This window comes from Rhinolophus hipposideros, assembly GCF_964194185.1.
Source record: "Rhinolophus hipposideros genome assembly, chromosome: 25".
Lineage (NCBI taxonomy): Eukaryota > Metazoa > Chordata > Mammalia > Chiroptera > Rhinolophidae > Rhinolophus > Rhinolophus hipposideros.
In genome coordinates, this window is record NC_138071.1 from 8,044,673 (window position 1) to 8,066,962 (window position 22,290).

Below are 22,290 nucleotides of genomic sequence, written 5' to 3' on the forward strand. Positions count from 1 at the left end.
TTTGTGGTGGTGGTGGGGGTGGTGGGGTGGTGATGGTGGTTGTATCAAGAGTGGCACATGCATATCTACTGACTACATCCATTAGCTAAAATAATTATTCTTACCATTTACCAAGGCGACATTGATCCCTCTTCCAACATTATTCTTCACACCACTCATTAAACTGAAAGAGAAATGTCAAGACAAATGTAGAATTAGCTATTGAACAAACACATACCAAAGAAATAAAGGCATGCCCACAAAGGCTCAAAGTATTATATGTACAATTGTTTAGTACTGCAGTGGGGAATAAAAGGTCTCTACTAAATCAGAGAAAACAGTCTAACAACTTCAAATAAGATTCCACAAATAGAAATATGTATTAACAAGTATCAGGGCAAAATACTAGACTATTTCTTGCTCTGCTGCCTCAGATATTGAAACAGCATTTTAGGAAATCCTTACAACATGTGGACACTGGGCACATAATCTACACCATCCTGAAGCAAACAACTGGCAACCTCTTCTGTAACATCAGTGCGACATGGAGTGATGGTACCCCAATCTTTCATGATCTGAAAGAACCTGGGGCGGGGGAGTGGGAGCACTCTTTCATGAATGTTCCACCGAACTGGGAAATGCTCTTAGTGATTACCAGTGTAAAGTTTCTCTGCACCCAGAAGAAGTTGTCCTGTATTTATACAATGACTGCTGCTAACCACAGTCACTTACGTCGTCATACCCGACTGCTATGACAGTACATTCAACACCCACTGGCAGCTCACAGACCATTCCACAGAAACAATGACAGTGTGAAAGGGAAGGCATTAATGACACATCTGCTTGTCATCAGTGCAGTCTGTTCGATTAGAATGATTAAACTAAAATTCTGGGTACCTTTAATAATGAAAGGTAACAGTAATATTCCCAGTGGTGAGCTATTCAGTGTTTACCAACTGGCTCGAGGCCAGGGGAAGAGTGTGCAGATGTGAAGACACACACAGACACACACACGGGCCCATATATTTACACATCTAGACATACATATGTAGGTACACACACTTATTATAAATTTTACTGATATAAAGCATGTGCAGTACGTCATTTAGCAAATAATCAAATCTAGAATACTTTACTGTAAATTCCACATGGCTAACTGATTCTCACAGAATATGTTGGTGACTTTCACAGAACGCGTATCTGCAGTTAACCTGCAACATATGAATGAGCACAGCTCTAATCTTCCAAACTCAGCGGTAAAAAAACAAATAATCTGAAGAAAATTGTCAACAGACATGAATAGATATTTCACTGAAGAGGATATATATGTGGCAAAAAAAAAAACACATTAAAAGATGTGTGACATCACTAGGCATAAGGAAAAGAAAACTGAGATATCACTACATACCTTTTAAAACAGCTAAAATAAGTAGCGGCAATACCAAATGCTAGCACGTATACAGAGAAATTGGAGCTCTTATATATGCTGGTGGGACTGTAAAATGGTGTAGTTGCACTGGAAAATGGCAATTTCTTACAAAATTCAACACACATTTAACACAAAACCCGGAATTCCTGGGCACTTTATGGCAGAGAAATAAAAACGTATGTCCACATAAAAAAACACACCTGTACGTGACTATTCATAGCAGCTTTACTGGTACCTGCCAAAAACTGGAAACAACTGAAATTGTTTGGTTGAGGACAACAAGTAATAGATAAAACAACTGCAGTACGTCCCTTCCACAGAATACTGCTCAGTAATACAAAAGGAGCAAATTACTAACGTGCGCTAGTATTTCAGAAGCACTATGCGAAGTGAAAAAAAAGTCAATCTCAATGGTCACATATCGCATGATTCTATTTATCTAACATTCTCAAACATCAAAATGATAGAAATGAGACACAGATTATCTGTTGCCAGGGGTTAGTGATGGTGGGGGGTGACTTAGAATAGTAAGAAAGAGATTCTTTGTGACGACGAAATAAGTCTGCATTTTAATTGCTGTGCTGGTTACATGGATCCACACATGTGATAAAACGACACAGAATTAGACACACACATTGTGACGATGCCAATTTTCTGGATTTTGATATTGTACTAGGATGATATAAGACAGAAGCATCGGGAAAACTGAGTGAAGAGTATGTCGGACCTCTCTGCACCATTTTGGCAACTGCCTGTGCATTCTATAATTGTTTCAAAATAAAAGTTTAAGAAACTGTTCTATTCCAATGTTCATTAAAAAGGTATTATGGAACAGGAAAGCACAAAAATTTTGATTTTTAAAAGCTGAGTAGCATTGAACTATTTATCTACCCACACTGGTTGCATAGCTGCCTTCCAAGTTCCATGTGTCGTTCTCTAAACTTTACATGCAAAGCTTAAAACTTTTTTTTATTGTGTGTGCAAGACTAGTTCTGAGAGGTGGGCCAAATAAATATATTACACACACACACAAAGGAGGGAAGTTTCCAAATACATTTGCTCTGCTCCTTTCAGAAACATGTAAGTGAACTGTATCATTGATTTGACTAGGCCGTAGCTGTGATTCACTGGCCACATGAACTATTAAATGGCGCCGTGGCTGCTCCACGCAGAGATCACGTCACAGGCGCTGCTGTGTCCATCAGAGCAGAGAAATCAAGGCAACCAGAAGCGCTATGACACTGGCTGCTCACAAGAGGGCAGCAGCTTATTAATTTTTAAAAAGTTAAATTCGGTCAGGGACATCTATAACTAACCAGCAAAGAACAAACCACTGAAGGTTTTAAATGGAGAATGGTTAGTCACGCTTACTAACACCAGGTGAAATATTTTCTTGTCTCCTTCATGAATACGCAGGTCCCCCACGCCCCCGCCACTCCGCACACCTCCAGGCCAAAATCTACAATGATCCTAGAGAGTGTACATCCTCAAATACAGCTTTGCTTCCAATACCTACTATACTTCTTAAAATGATTACTTTCGAGCAGGGTTTAACAAACTACAGCTCATGCCACCTGACAGTTTGTTTGTTGTGTTTTATTTTACTACTCATGAGCTTAGAACAGTTTTTACATATTTAAATGGTTACAATTTCAATGATTATATCGATACTTGCATAATATTCTCAATTTTACCTCTTGGCCCTCACAGCCAAAAGTACTATCTGGTCCCTTGATGGAACAAAATACAAATCCTTCAAAACAGTGTGCTGGATATTCCTGTACCAAATATTAAGATTATATAATAAAAGGTGAAGTATTACTTCTAATATCAACTTCATATAAACTGAAACTAAACAAGTATATCTCTAAAATAAAAGCTACAACGTGAACATAAGTCAATTCTATGGGTTCTCTAATAGAAAAGAAACCACAGTTTCTATTGTGTGACATCTGATGTTTATACCCAGGATTTTCTACTTCTAACTAATGAAATTCACCTTAATCTCCATAATATGTACCTTGACTGCATCTACTTGTCCTTAAAACCATGACCATGACCCAATTCGTAACTACCGCCTTTTGTCTGTATTAAGACTTCTTTAACTCTGTCTATGATACTATGGGCCTGGAAATTTGTGTGGAGGGGCTGCCCCGTGTGATGCAGGATGTTTAAGAGCATCCTGGCCTCTATGAATAGCACCTCCACAACTGTGACAACCCCAAAGGCCTCCAGATATGGACAAATGTCCCCTGGGGACCAAAATGACCCACGCTGAGAAGCACTGATCTGGATTAGTAGTTCCCAAAGTGATTTATTTACAACACATGTAGGCAAATATGAAAATGCCTCCGTACATATTTTGAGTGTCTACTTCTACATTTTAGTGAGCATATATGCAAAAATGAGTCCGTTGCCCATGGGAGGAGGCTCTGCTAGCAACTAGCATGGCCTTCCAACTGCTCTCCGCACCCCACTTCTCTAATCATTTTACACAGCTGTCAGGTCACTTTTCTCAATGTAAAGGAAGTTATGACATGCCAGTTTGAAAACTCAACAACGTGTCAACGCAGTCAGGAAAACAGCTCAGCCCTAACCTGCATGACCCGTAAGTTCCTACAGGCGTGGCTCTCGTTCACGTCTCTCCAGCTCTTTCTCATCTGAGCACGCTCTTCCTTCTGTCTGGAGGGTTCTGCCCCCACTTTTCACCTGCCCGGCTTCCTTCTTGTCCTTCAGTTCTCAGATGAGACATCACTGTGTCAGAGAAACAATTCCTGACGCACTCAATCTGCAGCAGCACAGCTCAACCTCATCTCCCCCACCCCCACCAGAGCTCATGACGTCACACCCGGCGGCCCTGCGCAGCCTGTGCCACCATCTGCAGTTCTGTTCTTGCACTCACTTCTTCAATGTCTGTCGCCCCCCATGACACTAAGTTCCATGAGTGATGCTAAAAAAATTCAGACTCTCTTTAAACCTGTTGGTGGAAAAACTTTCCGTACAGAAATGGAAGGTCCTGGAAGAAGTAGTAGATTCGGAGCTGATCTCTGCAGTTTCTCTACTGGGGATGTCTGGCCAACCCTTTGCCAGGAATCAGATTTCATGACCTTAGGCCTGACTATCAAATCCCATCGATGATTCAATCCCTCAGGGACAAGGCAGTATGGTGCCTGCACCGAGGATGAATAGGTGGCCTGCCTACCTTTCACGGTTAAAGCAACTGAAACACAAATTCTAGGCGACATCCCCCCATGCTACAATCCAATTCCCAGGCTTCCAGCCCAGTACTTATTGTGTCAGACACCACCGCCTCTGTACTATTTTTCTTTTTGACCTATATCATCTGTACATTGAAAACCTGCAGTAAAAAGAATTTGATTTCTTATTTGCATTAAAACTCACATGCTTCAAATAGGGAGAGATCGCCCAAAACAATCTAACTCAGATTAGGTATTCTGAAAGGCCTTTCTTCCTATTATTCAGAATCAAACCTGGGGCCTCTCCAGCCAAACAATATAAGATAGGGAAATGGGAACAGTCTACGTTAACAGGAAAGGTCTTATTTAATGTAAAACCTACAAACTTCTAAAATCCGAAGCTTTTCATTACATAATTGAGTAGCACAGGTCTATTATAATGAGAAATCACAAGACAACAGATTGACAATGGATTATCACTATTAGCACGAAGGAAAAAAAGGAAATGAGCAGCGGGAATCTTAAAGATCACCTAGCTCAAGCTTTTAATTTTACAAGAAAAGTGTTATTTTAAGAGGCTAACCTACCCATAGCTAACTGAAAAAGGGACTAGGATAAACGTTTAAAAGCTTCTATACTAAAAAGGAAAGACACACAAAATGCTGGGAGAAATGACCTAGTTTCCTCCCCTCTTATCTGAAAAATTACCTCCTTCTTTATTCTACATACTTAATGGGATTTTTATTCTTTTACATGAAGTTTAAATAAACTCATATCTAATCTTCCAGGCAAGAGCAGAATAAAAGCAACCAACGAAAAGTAGGATTTGTGCCTTCAGAGGCAAAAACTCCAAACAACTGATCGTTGACACTGAGGTAGGAAAGTGAAAAACCTAAAAACTGTACTTTGTTGAGCATGTCGACCAGTCAGCTCAGTGGCAAGCAGCTCTGTGCCAGGACAGGCTTGAGATTATTCCTGGATTATGTCCCACTTCGACAAGCAGCATTCAAACAGTGAAAATGAAAAGTGTCTGTTTGTGAGATGGGGTGTTCGTTATCTAGGGCACGGCTGCCAAAATAGGACTTTTTGCAATGATGGAATGAAAACTCTGTGCTGTTCCGTTTGGTAGGCACAAGCCACACGTGGCTCCTATGCACCCGAAATGTGGCCAGGTGATCGAGGAACTCAACTTTTAATTTTAATTAATGTAAATAAATTAACTTTTTCCCTATGATTTAAGAATCAAAATTAAATAGCCACATGTGGCCATGGCCACCATATGAGACAATGCAGATCTAGAAAATCCTCTCAGAGGAAATCCTTCATCTCTCCTTGAGGCTGGATAAATACCGTGCTCTTATGTCACTCTCTCTAATATGAAATGTAAAAACTTTTAAGAATCCTTAAATGTGCAGGGGGAGGGGGGAGAAATTGTATAATGAAAATTGAAATCACTTGTCTTTAGTAAAAGCATGCCGAATACATTTTCAAAAGATCAATTAAAACAAACCAGAATTACAAGAAATGTTACAGGGGCTTCTTTACAAAGAAGAAACAAAAAGATCAAAAATATGAATAACAAAACGGCAATAATTACATATCTGTCAACAATCACTTTCAATGTAATGGATTCAATGCTCCAATCAATAGATGGGGGGCTGAATGGAGAGGAAAACAAGACACTTACATAAACTGCTTACAAGAGACTCACTTCTGATTGAAAGACACACACAGACTGAAAGCAAAGGGACAGAAAAAAGCAGTGCACAAAAACAAACAAAGGTGGGACAGCAAAACTTGTACCAGAGAACACAGACTTTAAAACAAAGGCTATAACAAGAGAGAAAGAAGAACCCATTAATTCCACTTTGGGATATTTATCCAAAGAAAGCAAAAATGCTCCTTTCAGGGGACATGTGCCTTCATATGTTCATTGCAGCATTGTTTACAATGGCCAAGATGTGGTGGCAGCTGGGTGTCCATCAATAGATAAACAGATAAAGAGGTGGTGATATATATATATATATATATATACATATTTATATGTGTGTATACACACACACACACACACACATATACATATATATAACTTGGCCATAAAAATAAAAAAAATGAAATCTTATCACTTGCAACAACATGGATGAACCTAGAGGATATTATGCTAAGTGAAATAAGTCAGACAGAGAAAGTCAAATACTGTATGATCTCACTTATATGTAGAATGTGAACAACAGAATAAACAAACAAAACAGAATCAAACTCATACATACAGAGAACGTATTGATGGTTGCCAGATGGGAGGGGGGTTGGGGGGGCGTGGGTGACAAAGGGGAAGGGATTAAGAAGTACAAGTTAGTACGTACAAAGTTGTCATGGGGATGTAAAGTCAGCATAAGGAACATAGTCAATACTGTTATAACAACTATGTGTGAGCCAGCTGAGTACTAGATTTATTGGGGTGATCTCTTTGTAAGTTATATAAATGTCTAAATCACTATGTTGTACACCTGAAACTAATATAATATGTATGTCGATTGTAATTGAAAAATAAAAAATTATTAAAAGAAGCAGCTCCACTAAACACAGGCTCAATGTGCTATAATCTGATAGAACACTTTATGCTTCCACGCGGATAAATACTCACACGTTGTCTTCCAGGCAGATTTTGGGTCCCACCACATTTGCTGCTCCACTTGCCATTTTAAAAGCAAAGTGCTTCTCAGGGCAAGCTTTAGAGATGCCGCATTTGTATCTGGGGGGTTTTGTAGCTTGGGGGAAGAAAATAGATTTTTTTTTTTTAAGAAAACATGTAAATAGACTTTATAATGAGTTTGTTTCAAATCTCAAACCACAAAGGGCATTATGTAAATTACCAAGATAGACATATCTTAGAATATATACTGGGACTTTTTCTCCTGAGGGTTTCAAAGAACCTCAAAACAAAACAAAAACAAAACCACCAAGGAAATAAGCTAATAATTGACATAAATGAATCAAGTAATATGATCGTGATGAGGGTAAACATGTTTTACCTCATTTTTAAGCTATTATTTTTTAATTCAGGATGGGAAGGTTTTCAATTGTTACTCTGCATTTCAGTACAAAAATGCACAAGCAGTTACCTCAAGGACCAACTAAAAAGCCTAATGCCTCACTGAATATCTACTCACGTATTAGTTCTAGCTAGAAATTCTTTTACACACTTTCTTTCCTTATAATACTGAAGCTAAAAAACACTCATGAAGTAATACATTTATTATGAATAAATACCAAGGACATTGGGTTGTCCAATCAAATAGTATCCTTATAACTTCAAAAGCCAATTTCTAAATCAGTTTTTTCCAACATCGAACTATCTCCACTGTTTGAATATAAGTTCTTATATGCCTAAAACAGAATAAACCATCTGCAAATTATTGAGATGAAATACTTACAACGTGCAGCTGTGTCCAATGCTGATCTTGCTAAGAAAAAAAAGTTATCTTTGTTAGAGAATAAGGCTATTGGCAAGCATCCACTTTTTAAACATATTTAGAGCTAACAGGCCTATAAAAATAAAAGTGTTTGAATTATTGCTCAGTATATAATAAATAAAACATGAATATCATTTTAAAGAAAAGCGAGAGAGTAACTTGAGGCTACATAATTCACTATAAGCAATTATGTAGAGGAATTATGGAGGGTAGTAGTTTATTATAAATAAAACATTGTATTTTTACTTTACATTTTGTTGTCATTTTTAGTTATTATACATTTAAATCCCAGTCAGAAAATTATTCTACAAACTTACCATTATTTTTAATTTTTTATTTATTTTTTCCAGCTGTTCTGAGATATAATCGACACATAATATTGTGTAAGTTTAAGGTGTGCCACGTGTTGATTTGATACATTTATAAATTGCAAAATGATTCCTAATAGTATTCACTGCCACCTGCATCCCATCACATGGTTACCATTTCTTTCTTATGCTGAGAACACTGAACATCTACTCTCTTAGCAACAGTGAAGTATATGATACAGTATTAATAGCTACAAACAGTGCTGTACATCAGATCCCCACACTTGTTCATCTACGACTGGGAGTTTGTACCCTTTGAGCAATATCTCCTCCTTTCCCCCAGCCCCTCAACCTCTGGTAACCAACAATCTACTCTGTTTCTCTGAGTTTGTAAGTTGTACCATACAATATTTCAAACTTCCCTTTCAATGACTTTAAATATATACTTGGTTACTATTAGTGTATTTAAAAGTTACTGCTGCTATATAGTGCCATAAACATATGCATATAAAGCCCTGAAGTGTATACATAAACCTATCTTAGTGATTAGGCTAGGAGATTTGGGGGGTTGGAAGAACACAAGAGGGATGGTGGTGGTGGAGAGCTTTAATTTCTCTAAAATAGAAATGTACTGGGTGTGATAAAAAAAAAAAGAAATAAGGTAACTACAAGTGATTTTATAATTTATCATTTCAAGGTAGGCAGAATTTTTTGATCAAATCTTAACTTGAATTCAGAAGATCTCAACCTGACTATCTACACTAAGAACTTTTTCTAAAGCACTGATAGCTGATCCTAGCCCAGAAGATTATAATTCACATCATCAATAGTATTGTAGATTGGCCATTCCCTGATTTGGCTAATAAACATGCAGTGACATAAAGCCTGCCAGCTGTTTGATACAAATAGTCACTTAGCTTTTCTGTACTGTTTTAGATAATTGTGAACTTCCTGTGTGTAAATCCCATACTCAAACTAGAGAACAGAAAGTTAAAGCTGAAAAAGAATAGTACGTAATTGTTTAAAAAGAGCCAAATGACCAAGTAAAGAAAGGTTAATTCTCTAGAATACTCAGAACAGCATGCACCACTGATATCATAAAGGCCATGAAGAAACATGAAAAAAAGTTGAAAGCGTGGAATAATGCAGAAAACAATTTTTATCTATAAGTACTAAAAATGTTCATGAATAAGGACAAAAACCTGAATGAAACCAAAAAAGTTATCAGTTAGTAAATTAGGGTGCTGGGATGGTTCTTTCAATTTCCGTAATTATGTCATATAAGGGAAAAATAATCACAGAGACCATCTGGTCCAATGTTCTGCCTTTTGTCAACGAGAAAGCCCAGAGACTTATTAACAACCAGTGGTTAGCATCATGAAGACTAGAAATTCTCAATTTTACTTTGCTCAGGTTTTCAGATGCTTCCAGAGGAATGCTGCCCAAATCAGGAATTCTGGCCTATCTAACTTAGGGGAACAAGATGAATGGAAGCCAGCAGGAACATAACACAGCTCATTCACATATGATGGGCACTCAGCCAAGTACGTGTGCATATATTATTGATTTGATCGTCATCCCTGTTTGTAAGAGAAAGAAACGGGAACAGAGAGGTTTACGGATTTGGTTTGTTCAAAGTCATAATCATAATAATTGGCAGAGCTCGTTTTCAAAGCCGTATCTCATTCGAGCCTCCCATCTCTTATCGCAGCACCCCCGGAAACAGGAATGTCTGAGGTCCAATGATAACATGTACAACCACTGCTCGTCCCCCTGGGAAGCTAGGACGGAGCTTTCAGAACAAGCCTCCTGATGGCAGAGTGGACCGCACACTGCAGAGGGTTCCTGACTCGAGACCAGGGGTCCACACGGATGAGGAGACTACCAGAGACACCTACGTAGGTAAACAAGGGCAGCAGCCCAAACAAAGGGAGGGAATGTGGGTTTGAAAGAAGTAGACTAAGCTGAGCTAATATAGTATTGTGTTTTAGCTATATTTTAATAAACATCTTAAAAAAAAAAAAAAGAACCATCACACAGCCATGTGGGAAGTGTGAATTGGGGGAAATAGGCTCAGTGCCCTCTGCAGAACTCCTTGGGGATGAGAGAGAGAGAGAGAGAGAGAGAGAGAGAGAGAGAGAGAGAGAGAGAGAGAGAGAGAGAGATAGACTAAAGAAACCAGAAGAATGAAACTTGGGGATGGACCAGACTGGGGGGGTAATGGAAAGAGAGGAGTCAAGTTTGTCTCTCAAACATTTGGCTTTAGAAGCATTCTTGCATTTATTCACGTTAAGCCAATGAACAGAAATATCATCTCCGCACCCATTTAGGAGACGGAAGTGGAGGCTGGAGGAAGGGTTCTGCGCTGGACTTGTTCATTTTAAGATATCTGGAGAAAATCCAAGGGGAAAAGTCCCAAGGCCAGCAGTAAATGAGATCTGGGAGGCAGATATAAACTGGAAAATTAGCAAATGATTGGGTGGGGCCACCCATGGAGAAGAGGGCTAAGGAGAGAATCTTAGTACACGTGCTGCCTGCCGAAGCGCGCACCAAGGAGAGAATCTTAGAGACACCAATTGTCACCTCATGCTCAGAGGAAGAGTGACTGAGGAGAGCGAGGTGAAAGGAAACCCAGAGATGAGCCTCGGAAATGGTCAAGTTTGCTTGTAAAACTTAAGAAATATAATAAAAGTAAATGCTACTCAATTCATAAAAATGGGATGCAATTTTGTGAAAACCAGTTTCTCAATCATCAGGCTTTTATGTAAATAACATCATCTCCATTTAATTTGTATAAGAGTAAGGGGTGATGCTCAAAGGTAAAGAAATTCTTGTGTACGACTTTTCTTTCCAGGTGAAAACTACATTTATTCAATATTCATCAAAACTGAAAGCCCTCTATGAGCCTTGCAATTCTGCGAACTTTAACACCTGGAGGCCAAACAAGTAAATTTTCATAAAGAAAGCAGGATTTTCTCCACATGTAGCGTATGGGCACAGCATACAAACACAAAAATCCTGCCTTTTCTGCAACTTTTATTCCTCCAACTACCTTGATAGCTTTAATTCTTAATATCTTCCTAATACGTACAACTTTCACTTCAAGGTACAATAATAAACATTTTCGATTTGGTTTCATCAATAAATGTCTTTCAAGGAGTCAGGCTACAGAAATCAGAGAGAACTACATCTTACACTTTAGTTTTTAATGATGTGAAGTAATTTATGTTTACACTGTTTCAATGGTTTAAATCTGAAAGGGCAAAAACGAAGGAACTCACTAGAACATGAAGTACTTACTGCAGTGATACATGCAAAAATAATTTGGCCCATGTTCAGAACACTTACTAGTTGTTAAGCACCCAGGTTGAAAGCTAACACTACATCAAATCACAACCAGAACTAAAACTGTGGATTGTATCCATGTTGAGATCCTGCTTGCGACACTGTATATGGTTTTGTAAGACATTACCAGTGTGAAAAACTATGTAAAGGGTATCCAGGATCTCTGTGTATTATTTCTTGCAAATGCATGTAAATCTACAATTATCTCAAAATGAAACATTTTGTTAAAATTGTTTTTAAAGAATCATAATCTATTTTGTTAATTTCAAGTAGTAATGGAGGACACATTTTTTTTTCATTCTTCCTTCCTAGATAGAAGTTTGCTTATTTTTCTAAAATTGTACTATATAAATCTAAATTTATGGAAACTATCAAGTAAGGTAGTCTATCAACAAGTGGGGGAAAAATGGTAATATTCACCACCCAAAGAACTACAGTTAATCTCAGGGTCCCCTAAATCTATATTAATTATAGAAACAATGTTAATGTCCAGTTAAAGTTGTTACCCTTTGGTAAATAAAGTTGGATGCTAAACAATGGCAAAGACAACCATATCTCTATCTTTGCTCAATTATTCTGAAATGAGAATTAAAACATAACCATGCAAATGTAATTTTCACCAATTCAGTAGATTGGAATCCAATAAGATTTTGTGGATATAGTGGTATACAACTTCAGTTGTGACAACAAAATAAATCATGTGTCCCCAGAATGCCTACATCAGACAGCTAAAACACACAATATCACCTTGCAGGTTCCTAACATTAGGGAAAAAATCACAGTGGAAATTAAGAGACAGCTAACCTAGTTAAAGTAGCTCAGGGTCTGTTCATAGCTGATGACCAGCAGCTTTTCAACTAACCCAGCTTTCAATGAAGCTCACTTTGGAAATGTTCTTCCTTCCCATGGAAGTATCCTAACCCTCAATTACCTCCATTCATTTTCCATTCAATCAGCGCGTACTATCTGCAGCGTCCGGCCCAGCACTAGGTGGATGAAGCACCAAGATATTACTGCCCTCACGATTCAGATACAGATACATAAAAAAGAATAAAAGAAACTCTATAATGTAAGGAAGAATAAAATCAGGGCCACACTGAGATGTAAGTACTATGCACTGGAACAAACAGTTCAGAGAGAGGACAAACACATTCTAATAGGAAACGAGGGAGGTTCAAATACAATTTCTCTCAAGAAGGGGCATTTATGCGGTTTTGAAAAATGAAAAGGATTACCAGATGACGGGGAGATGAGAAACACGTGCAGGGTGCCAAGGCTGAGGTAGGAAAGGGCAGGATTTGTGCCCATAGTCATATGCAGATGGGCACAGGGGGTGTGAGGCTGCGTGGGGAGGGGCAGAGAACAGGTGAGGAAAGCAGAGGCGGGTCAGGGGCCTGAGTGTCATCCTAATTAGGAAGTGTGGATTTCACTCTCCAGCAATGGGAAGTACTAAAGGTTCATGAGTTTTAATTGGTCTGGCAGTGGTGAGATGGAAAGATATCAAAGATGGGAAACAGACATAGCAACAGCCCAGTGACGCTGACGGAAACAGTCCAGACTAGAGACAGAGACCCAAACAAGGCAAACACTGGCTTCCCCCAGCCTCTTCTCTCTGAAAACAGTGAGCCCTTTGCCCAAAGCTCTATTTGTACCAATGGGCCCATCGCCTCCCTTCTCTCAAGGATCCTCCCTTTCTTGTGTGTTCAAGCTCTGCCCGCTGTTTTGTAATTCACTGACTCTTTGTCCAAGGCCTACAGACAACTAAAAGTCTCTCCATTACTTTAAAAAAAAAAAAAAGTTCAACTTGCCTCTGCCTCAAGCTACCATCCCATAATCTTCTCCCCTTCCTATCAGCCTTTCTTAGAAGAATGAGCTACACACATTGTTTCCACAGCAACAGTGAACAAGTCCTCAATGCCTTCAGTGTTTTTCTGCCCCATCATTCAACTGAAACCAGCTGTACTCTCAAAGGCCACCAGGCTGGTCCCTTTGTAGTAACAGAAACACTCTATACAGAAGAAGTAAAGTTAGGTCTCACTGTACTTTGTAATATCTACCCTACGCTGGATCCTGGATACTTCATTTTCAGATGAATACTGAAAAATAAACGATTCAGGAGAAGAATAACTAGCACATTAAGAGGAATGGTGGACAGGGAGGATTCCATAACTTGATTAAGATGAAAACTTGTACAAAGGTGGCCTGAAAGAGTATGACTACAACTGAACTCTCTGAGATGTCACTAACAAGAAGAGAATGCCAGCAGGGGAGAAGCACCATCAGTGGACTGTTATTACTTGGGAGGACAAAAGGCACAATTTCAGGGCAGTACAAGAAAGTACTCTGAAGGAGCTGTTGTAAGAGAAGTCCCTGAAAAGATTTATACAGAAATTGATGTCTACACGTCAGAATTGTCTAAAGCCTTGCTATTTGGTATGTGGTCCATGGATCGGACCTCAGCATCACCTGGAAGCTTGTTAGAAATACAGACTCCCAGGACCCTTCCAAAATACTGAATCAGAGTCTACCTGCATTTACCAGCATACCCTGGAGAGTCCTTTGACATCAGAGTTTGAGCACCACGGGTTTAAGGGAGTCTTGAAACTAGGTGTGAGGGAGTGAATTAGGTCTTGGGGATCCCTTCCAAATACTAGTTGACGGAAAGCAAAACTCGCTATTCCAGAGAGCTGAAAGTTGTTTCATCTGATCTCTGCCTACTGGATCAACATACTTTTTACCAATTTTACAGTCGCACCTTTCATGGGTCATTTTGTAATACCTTAAACTAAACAGCAGCCAAAGCTTATGCAAACATTTTAAATGTTAATTTGCTTTATTAATGTAAATATTTTGTTAAACAATGAGTTAAGGTAGCTTACAATGGTATGCTTACAAATATAGCATTAAATAAATTGGTAAAAAGAAAAAATGTTGTAGAAGGAAAATAAGGGAAGGAAAGCAAGATGGACTTCTATGGCTGGTATTTAACATGCATTATCATGACTCCTAACCACTTGTTAATTGAGGGCTAGGTTTGGTTCCAAGTTTTGCAGCAGCCAATTCAAATAGTGTGGAATCTTCTGGAATGTGCATTCACAATGCCATGATTAATGAACCCAAGCGTGTACAAAAGAGACTCTATTAAACATATTCAAAATGTTGAGTAGAAGATTTATGACTTATACTGAATTAATTTTAAGACTTTCTATTGCATATTTTAAAATATTCTAATGAATCACACTTACTCGTCTAATTACATTTTCTTTTCTAGACAGACTAAACAGCAGAGAGACTCAATGTTGGTAAGTGGTAAAATTTAAAAACAATCACGTCAAAAAGAAGATTTAAGAAAGTCCAGGAAAGAAATGAAACTTACTTACCAAATAGATTTCCTAAACTTGCATCCATTTTTATTTCAAATACTTGAGAAATAACATAAAATGTCAATAAAAATACTGCCACAGCTACCACCAACTTTGCAGCACCTAGACAAAGGACAGACATAATTCAGCATGAGCTTATGAGCCCACAGAACTTTTATAACAGCATTTCAGTGAAAAATGTAAGTTTATAAAAAAAATTTTAAGAGTAATAAAATTTCCCTTTTGATCTATTGGTGCTTCACTTTACTTGACTTACAACAAAAATGGTACCAAATATCCATCAAGATATGGGATTTTCCTGACCAAAGATTTATCAGGTCAGCTAGAAATTTAGACAAAGAACTAACTGCGTGAGTCATCTAATTTTACATGCAAAAAAAAAAAAAAAGAGCCGCCTTTAATCACTAGCTGACTACACAAAACTATCATGGCTAATGGAAGACTGCCATCAAGTAGGCTGGATGACCCATTTCTAATCCTTTTCAAGTATAACAGGCAATAATACCAGACAGGGATGATACCAAAACACTGGACCTCTTGGAGATAATAAGGCAACAGAGCAGAATGTGCACTAAGTAAGGAGTCAAATGGGGTGTCCTATCACCAACCAACCTACCTCTCGGAGCTGCATAAGTGCCCTTGGTGTGGTGAACAGAGAATTCCTCCTCACATTTGATACCTAGTTTAAGACAGTCCCTCTCCACTCCTGGAGGACTTCATCTGACACCTATTCCGTGTGCTTCATGACGTGGTTACATGGGAAGCTCCGTGAAGACACACGCTCAGTCTTCCATACATATATAGCTTTACCCATTTCTGAATGCCTTACAGATAGTTAGCACTGCTAAAGTAGTAACCAATTCACTGCTTAATGGGAATCATCATTTGTCCTCTTTCTCCATAGCTAAGCAAATCTAAAAAAGAAAAAGAAAAAAAATGCAAGACAGGAAAGGAAATGGAAAGTGACAGGAAAGAAGCCATCTTCCTCTGGCCCTTAGGATTTCAGAGCCATCACATTAGGTTATTCAGGAACAAAATGAGTATCAGACTGTCCAATCACCATTCCCTTCTCCTACCAAATGTTTAATTTATACTGATACAAAAGGTTGATAGGATCAGCAGTCATCTTATTATCCTTCAGGAAACAAAGGTCCAGTGGTGAGGCAACTGAGCAGGATGACAGGTAACTTAGTGGCAGCACGAGGGCCAGAATCTAGGGATCCTCACACTGCTGGGTGCAAATTACTACATTCTCCCGAAAAACTACTGAAACTCTACAGGGTTAGGAAGAGTGAAAAAGCACTATATTCCTTCTAATTTCATAAACCTAAAGCAATTAGGACTACAACCTTAAGAGTGGGGAGGGAAGGAACTGCTGATGCTGGGAAAGGCTGAGGATGCCGAGAAGCAGCAGTGCTCTCAGAGCTGCAGGTTTCTGTTGAGAAACATTATAAATACAGAAGGGAGGTGGCAACAAGGAAGTGTAACTACCGTGTTTCCCCAAAAATAAGACCTAACCGGAGAAAAAGCCCTAGCATGATTTTTCAGGAGGACATCCCCTGAACATAAGCCCTAATGCGTCTTTTGGAGCAAAACTTAATATAAGACTGGTCTTATTTTCGGGGAAATATGGTACATAACTAATGACCTCACCTCCCTCCGTTTCTTATCTTCTCTTCTCCAAAAACTGTGCTTCCTGTTTTCAAGAGCAACTACAAGTCACCTAAATTTTTGTGCGAAAGACAGTAAAGTTCCATGAGGGTCTGAACGCTGTCCCCCACAGGATCCAGCAGAGTGTCCCGTCCACATTAACACTCAAAAATGTTTGCTGCATAGATGAATGGTAACAGGTGGTGCATTTCTTGTTGATCATTTAAGACCAAAGGCCTGAAGATTATAGTCTTGACATCTCATTGTCTATCAGTCGTGGGCAGGTACAACTAGAGATAACCTTTTTCTAGTCCTTTAAAGCAGATATATGAAATCTTTGTTGATCACGATTGGAATACTAAAATACCAAGTCTATAATAGATGAAAGTTCTAGACCAAATTCAATACCAACTTAACCTTAACCTACATACACAAGCTACACGCATCACACTACATATGCATGCACATACACATACTTCACACACATATGTAATAAACACACACACTATTTACTTAGTACCTACTACACAGCTAAATGCTTTGTAAGCATAATCCCACTCACACAGCTTTTCAAGATATTATTTTCATTTTACAAAGAAGAAAAACAAGGCTAAGAATTCAGATCGCATGCCTAAGTTTACCTAATGAGTCAGTTGTAGAACTGAGTCTTACACCAAGACCTACTCACTTACAGAGGACCATCAGAGGAACAAGGGGGACACAAAAGCTCTAAGGGAGAGAAAAGTCAGAGGTGGAGACACTAACTGGTAATAGAATCAGCAGATGGTCCCTGAAAGGACTGGGCCGGTGAAGACTAGCAGAGCCCCCATAATGGTGGAGTTCTGGAACTTCTGTTACAGTGAGTCTCCTCCAGAAATGACCATCATCCGACCGTGAAGTTGGAGGGGCCTGCCCATCCCAGACCCAGGTTCCCATTAATAACTTCCCCTGAGATTCCCTCTTCCTTCTAGTCATGCACTGCACTCATCTGAGTACGTCCCTACTTCTCACAAACCGAAAAGCATAAACTCTAGGCATCAATGCCTCACTGTAAGAATAACGACTATGCAGATATTTCAAAGCAACCAGGATATTTTTTTAAAAAATTAGAAAGAATCAATTGGTTTAAAAGCAATAAACTAATAGTGAATCCTCCTTATTCATTCATTAAAAAGAAATCCCCGGAAGACCTATGCTAGGAACAGTGCCAAACAGAAAATAAGCCCTTAGTGAATAATTATTCATTAATTGACCTTGGTATTAATTGTCAGAATCAGAGAAACGGACTTGATAACAAAGTTCATTTCAACTAGAATGAATGTGGAATTACGTGAGAGGGAGAAACTTGCTTTGATTATTTCAAATAACCATACTTAATTAACTAATGGACTTTTAAAATCATCTGCAAACATGTAGTCATAAATAGTCCGTCCTGCTGGATTCAAAGATCTTTTAAGGACATCATAACATGTTTTTTTTCAACCACAAACAAGCTCTTGATTTCTGGGAATATTTTTCTTCAATAATTGGACAGCTACTCAAAAAAGAATGGATTTGGGAAGTTCATGACCAAGAGATCCAGATTTTCAAATTTCTACAAAGACAGTTGTGCACACCCCTCAGTGATCTTTGCTGAATAATCATGATGTTCACTCACCTGCACCTGATTCTACGTGATTCTGGCTGAAGCAAAAAGACTTGTGTGCTTGCCCGCGCCCCTGACTTTAGTAGGTACTTCGAAGAGATTCAGCCGTAGGAAAATATTTTGTTTGCCGGTGAGAAGATGTTAATTAAAAGAAAGAGCACCTGGATTTTGAGAAATTGCATGGTGTCTCCTATGCTGCATACACACTTAGTAGAAATGTCTACGTAAAGTGTGCATTTCCTCTAGGGCCTTTGCTGTGCTGGGGGTGGGGGGTGGGCATGGAGGGGTCACACTTATTTTCACTACAGGTAGGAAGAGGGAACCAGCCCTTCCAGTTATTTGTGGACCTGTCTTTTTATAATGTGGAAGGATAACTACCTTAATATGTACTATGAACATCAGTCAAGTGGTGGTTTTCAATTTCCTCAACATGCTGCCCAAGGAACAGATGTTCTTACACGTAACCTCACTTAGATTGAACTGGAACTAGCAAACACATAGTCACTTAAGCAAAAACACATTTGGTTGAATGCTTCAATATTCTAGTATTAACTGAAGTATACACATATGAAAAATTTCAGCTTTTCAACTTTACAGCTCATTTCCCTCAATGAAGTAGAACTTAGCAAACACAAAAATCAGCCCCGCTAGGTTGTCAAATTGTTCTTTATATGGACATTATCTATGCATTATTAGGCAAATGAGCTTAATGTATAAGAACATAAACATTAAAACTGTAACTTAAATCATTTAGCATAAATAATTTTAACATAAGTGCCCCCGAACACTTATGTAACACTCACTAAATGTCCAATTTGTGATTTGCCAACTATATAAGAGCAAAGAGGCTAAATAATGATTCAACTTATTATATTTCAGCTTTGTACTCAATATAGAAAAAGATTATTTACCCTCTCCTTTAGTCATTACTAAATAAACATGTTACACAAAAAGCAAAAGTATTACTACTGAATTAAATATCTTACCTGCTACCCTCATGTTTGGTTTTTCAGTCTATGGCACTTTTCATTAAATAAGCTCCTAAAATCAAAGGAAAAGACAAACAGCATTAGGTTTAGAACAAACAGCCCTCCAACATAATTTTGTATAACACAATAGGATAAGCACTTTCTAGGCTTCTTATTTTAACACCAGGGTCCTCTTCCTCTTCATGTTTTCAATTTAAGTTTGCATAAGTATATATTCAGAAGTACAGACATACAATTTTAAACATTTCAGCAATTATTATGTTGGTGCAAAAGTAACTGCAGTTTAAAAGGTTAAAACTAATTGCAAAAAACGCACTTTTGCACCAACGTTGACGGTGTATGTTATCCACCAATGAAGAAATTACTCTTTGATAATAATAGCAATATTTTATTAGCAATATTTGATATTATCCAACAAGCAATGCATGCTAGAAAAATATCTGCGCATGTGTATTTCCCCCCTAAGAAATAACTCAAGATAGGGGAAATTTTTAAAACCAAATGGAAAAGCAAGTACATGAGCTTGACAGGAAATTCATGCCCACGTTTATCTGGACAGCTACTACAGTCGACTTAACCTATTGTACAGGAAAGGAATCCAAAAGAAATTTTTGATTAATGAGTCACATTAATCAAAAATACATCTTTCTGTTTCTATTCTCATACTGATGTTTCGATGCTGAAGTCTGATATAGTAATGCACAGCGTGCTTTAATAAAAATAATGGTCTACGCTTGAAGGTCACTGAAAGGAAGAAATTCACCAAGAGGAAGGGGGGTCAACCCCAAATGACTAACGCTCTTATGCTCACTCCCTCTCTTCTGCCCAATCTGTCCTGAAGAAAATATCAACACTTGAACTGATACTGAATCGAGCATTACTGATTTTTTTTCCTTTGTTAGTTATCTGAACACCTTCCCCATGATAGGAAAAGTCAAAGTTCTATATCTATTTAAACTAACTACTTAGTCACAGGCTTGGAAAACATGGAAAGGAAACTAGGGATTCTGAAGGCTCCATAAACCATCACAGAACAGCCGAAAAAAATCCTCAGCTTTTCAAATGAAAACCTCTAGGGGTTGTAAATCCTCTTTGGATTTCAAGCAAAAATGGACAGGCCTTTCACAACACACACATGCCTTTCTTCCCAGCGAGTATCCCCAAATAACTTCTCTCTTATCTGAGTGTGGCCTCGGAAAATTTCTCTGAAAGTGTGATAAGCAGTTGGGAACTCACTTGCTGCTCTATTTCACTGTTTCCATTACCTGCTGAGGAGGCCACAGCTGTACCATTGAAGTGACTGCCTCACATGCCTGCCTCTGTTTGCACTGCCCAAGACGCCTGCTTCTAAGCCCATCACTACAGAAGAAGGCAATATAAGGAACTACAATTACCTACCTGAATTCACAGGTCGTCCATTAAGTTTCTCAGAGAATAACATTTAGTAAAATCTCTAAATTCAAATTTCATCAAATCTCAGTTATAGCACACTTTGCATGAGTCTGCTTAAGAAGCAAATCACTGTTGCTGAGTGTAAATCAGCATGAGGAACGAGCATTGACTATATCTGAGAGCAAATCAAGGAGCCTGTTTATGATGCGCTAATCCCAAGTAATTCCTAACTGGTTTTCTGAGGAGTCCATTTCAAAACAAAGAAAATCATTACATATAATCATCTTAGGCGGGGAGAAAAAAAGCAAAAACTTACTAGAATCTGGTAGAAACCTAAGGCTGAACCTCCAACAATCCAGTGGGAATTGGAACAGGTCCAGGGAACATGAACACAGTGATGAAAGGGTAAAGAAACACCTCTGCTAGAAAGTCACAGCTCTTTAATCCACAATACCACATCAAAGAATTTATTTTTCTTATATGCTCATTAAAAGGTAGAGATAGAGAAATGAGAGCCACTTACCAAAACTTGAATATTGGGGGTAGGGGAAAATATTTTTAAGGCTGATTTAAAAAAAAACCCAAAAAACAAAACCAACTCTGACAGTACATTTGTGAAACACATGGAGGCCCAAACACCAAGGTTCTAAGTTTTAGATAAATGACTGAACCAAATCAGGTGCTAATATGTAAAGTGCACAATCATCTGAGTGTCCACCGCAGGGGGACCACAACGACGTCCCTGCACAGGGCACTGTTCTGGATAAACAGTTGAGTGTGTGATCTCCAGCCTGAAGAAGAGCCTAAAATAGTCTCAGACTGACACACTGGATTTCTTTGAATGCCTTGTCATTTGAACATTCCCTTTATCCCAACTATCTACTTTAGTCTAATTTAGGGAAGTTTTGTTAAAAACAGGCCTGAATAAGCCTGATTTAGATATTCTAGGTATTGTTCTAGAATCGATTAGCTTGAGGAACAACGAATAAAAACACAGATCAAGTGATACTTTCATTTTTGCCTTGAGAAGTGAACTCTGATGTATGTGAATTACAAGAACACCATTCTGTATTAACAAAATAAGCCATAAAAAATAATCATTGATCAGAAGGGGAAGTTCTTGCCAGTTACCGTAAACCATGCATACAGCAGAGCAACTCACACACATTTTATTATATGTAATCTTCCCAAGAGCCTTCTAGTTGTAGTGGGTATTATGACAGCATTAGAGATGAGGTCAACGATTTCTCTAAGGTCACCTGAAGGCCAAAGAAGAAGCTGATACTATACGCAAATTCACTTCCCTTTCACCTCAGCAGCTCACTTATATACTAAGCTCATTGACCAAAAGTGTATGCCAATCAATTTGGTTTTTGCATACTGCTCAGGAATTGCTCATCTTTGCTGCTAGCCAGCCACTCCAGAGATTTGAGTTTGTCAAAATGTCTAAGCATGTATATTAGAACCAAGACAGAAAGGATAAAATAAAATAAAGCACAC

The 22,290-nt window shown here is 38.4% G+C and overlaps 1 protein-coding gene across 2 annotated transcripts in view; it reads right to left on the reverse strand.

Moving 5' to 3' along the window:
* FAM3C (FAM3 metabolism regulating signaling molecule C) overlaps positions 1–22,290 on the reverse strand; it is a 46,848-nt gene that overhangs the window by 14,465 nt on the left and 10,093 nt on the right. For both annotated transcript variants that reach the window (XM_081038548.1, XM_081038547.1), the window contains exons 2-6: positions 19,396–19,450; positions 15,112–15,216; positions 8,040–8,069; positions 7,250–7,373; positions 105–163 (exon numbers count right to left, since the gene is read on the reverse strand). In XM_081038548.1, the coding sequence (XP_080894674.1) occupies positions 105–163; positions 7,250–7,373; positions 8,040–8,069; positions 15,112–15,216; positions 19,396–19,408 (331 nt within the window). In that variant the 5' untranslated portion in view covers positions 19,409–19,450. The remainder of the gene's footprint in view (positions 1–104; positions 164–7,249; positions 7,374–8,039; positions 8,070–15,111; positions 15,217–19,395; positions 19,451–22,290) is intronic.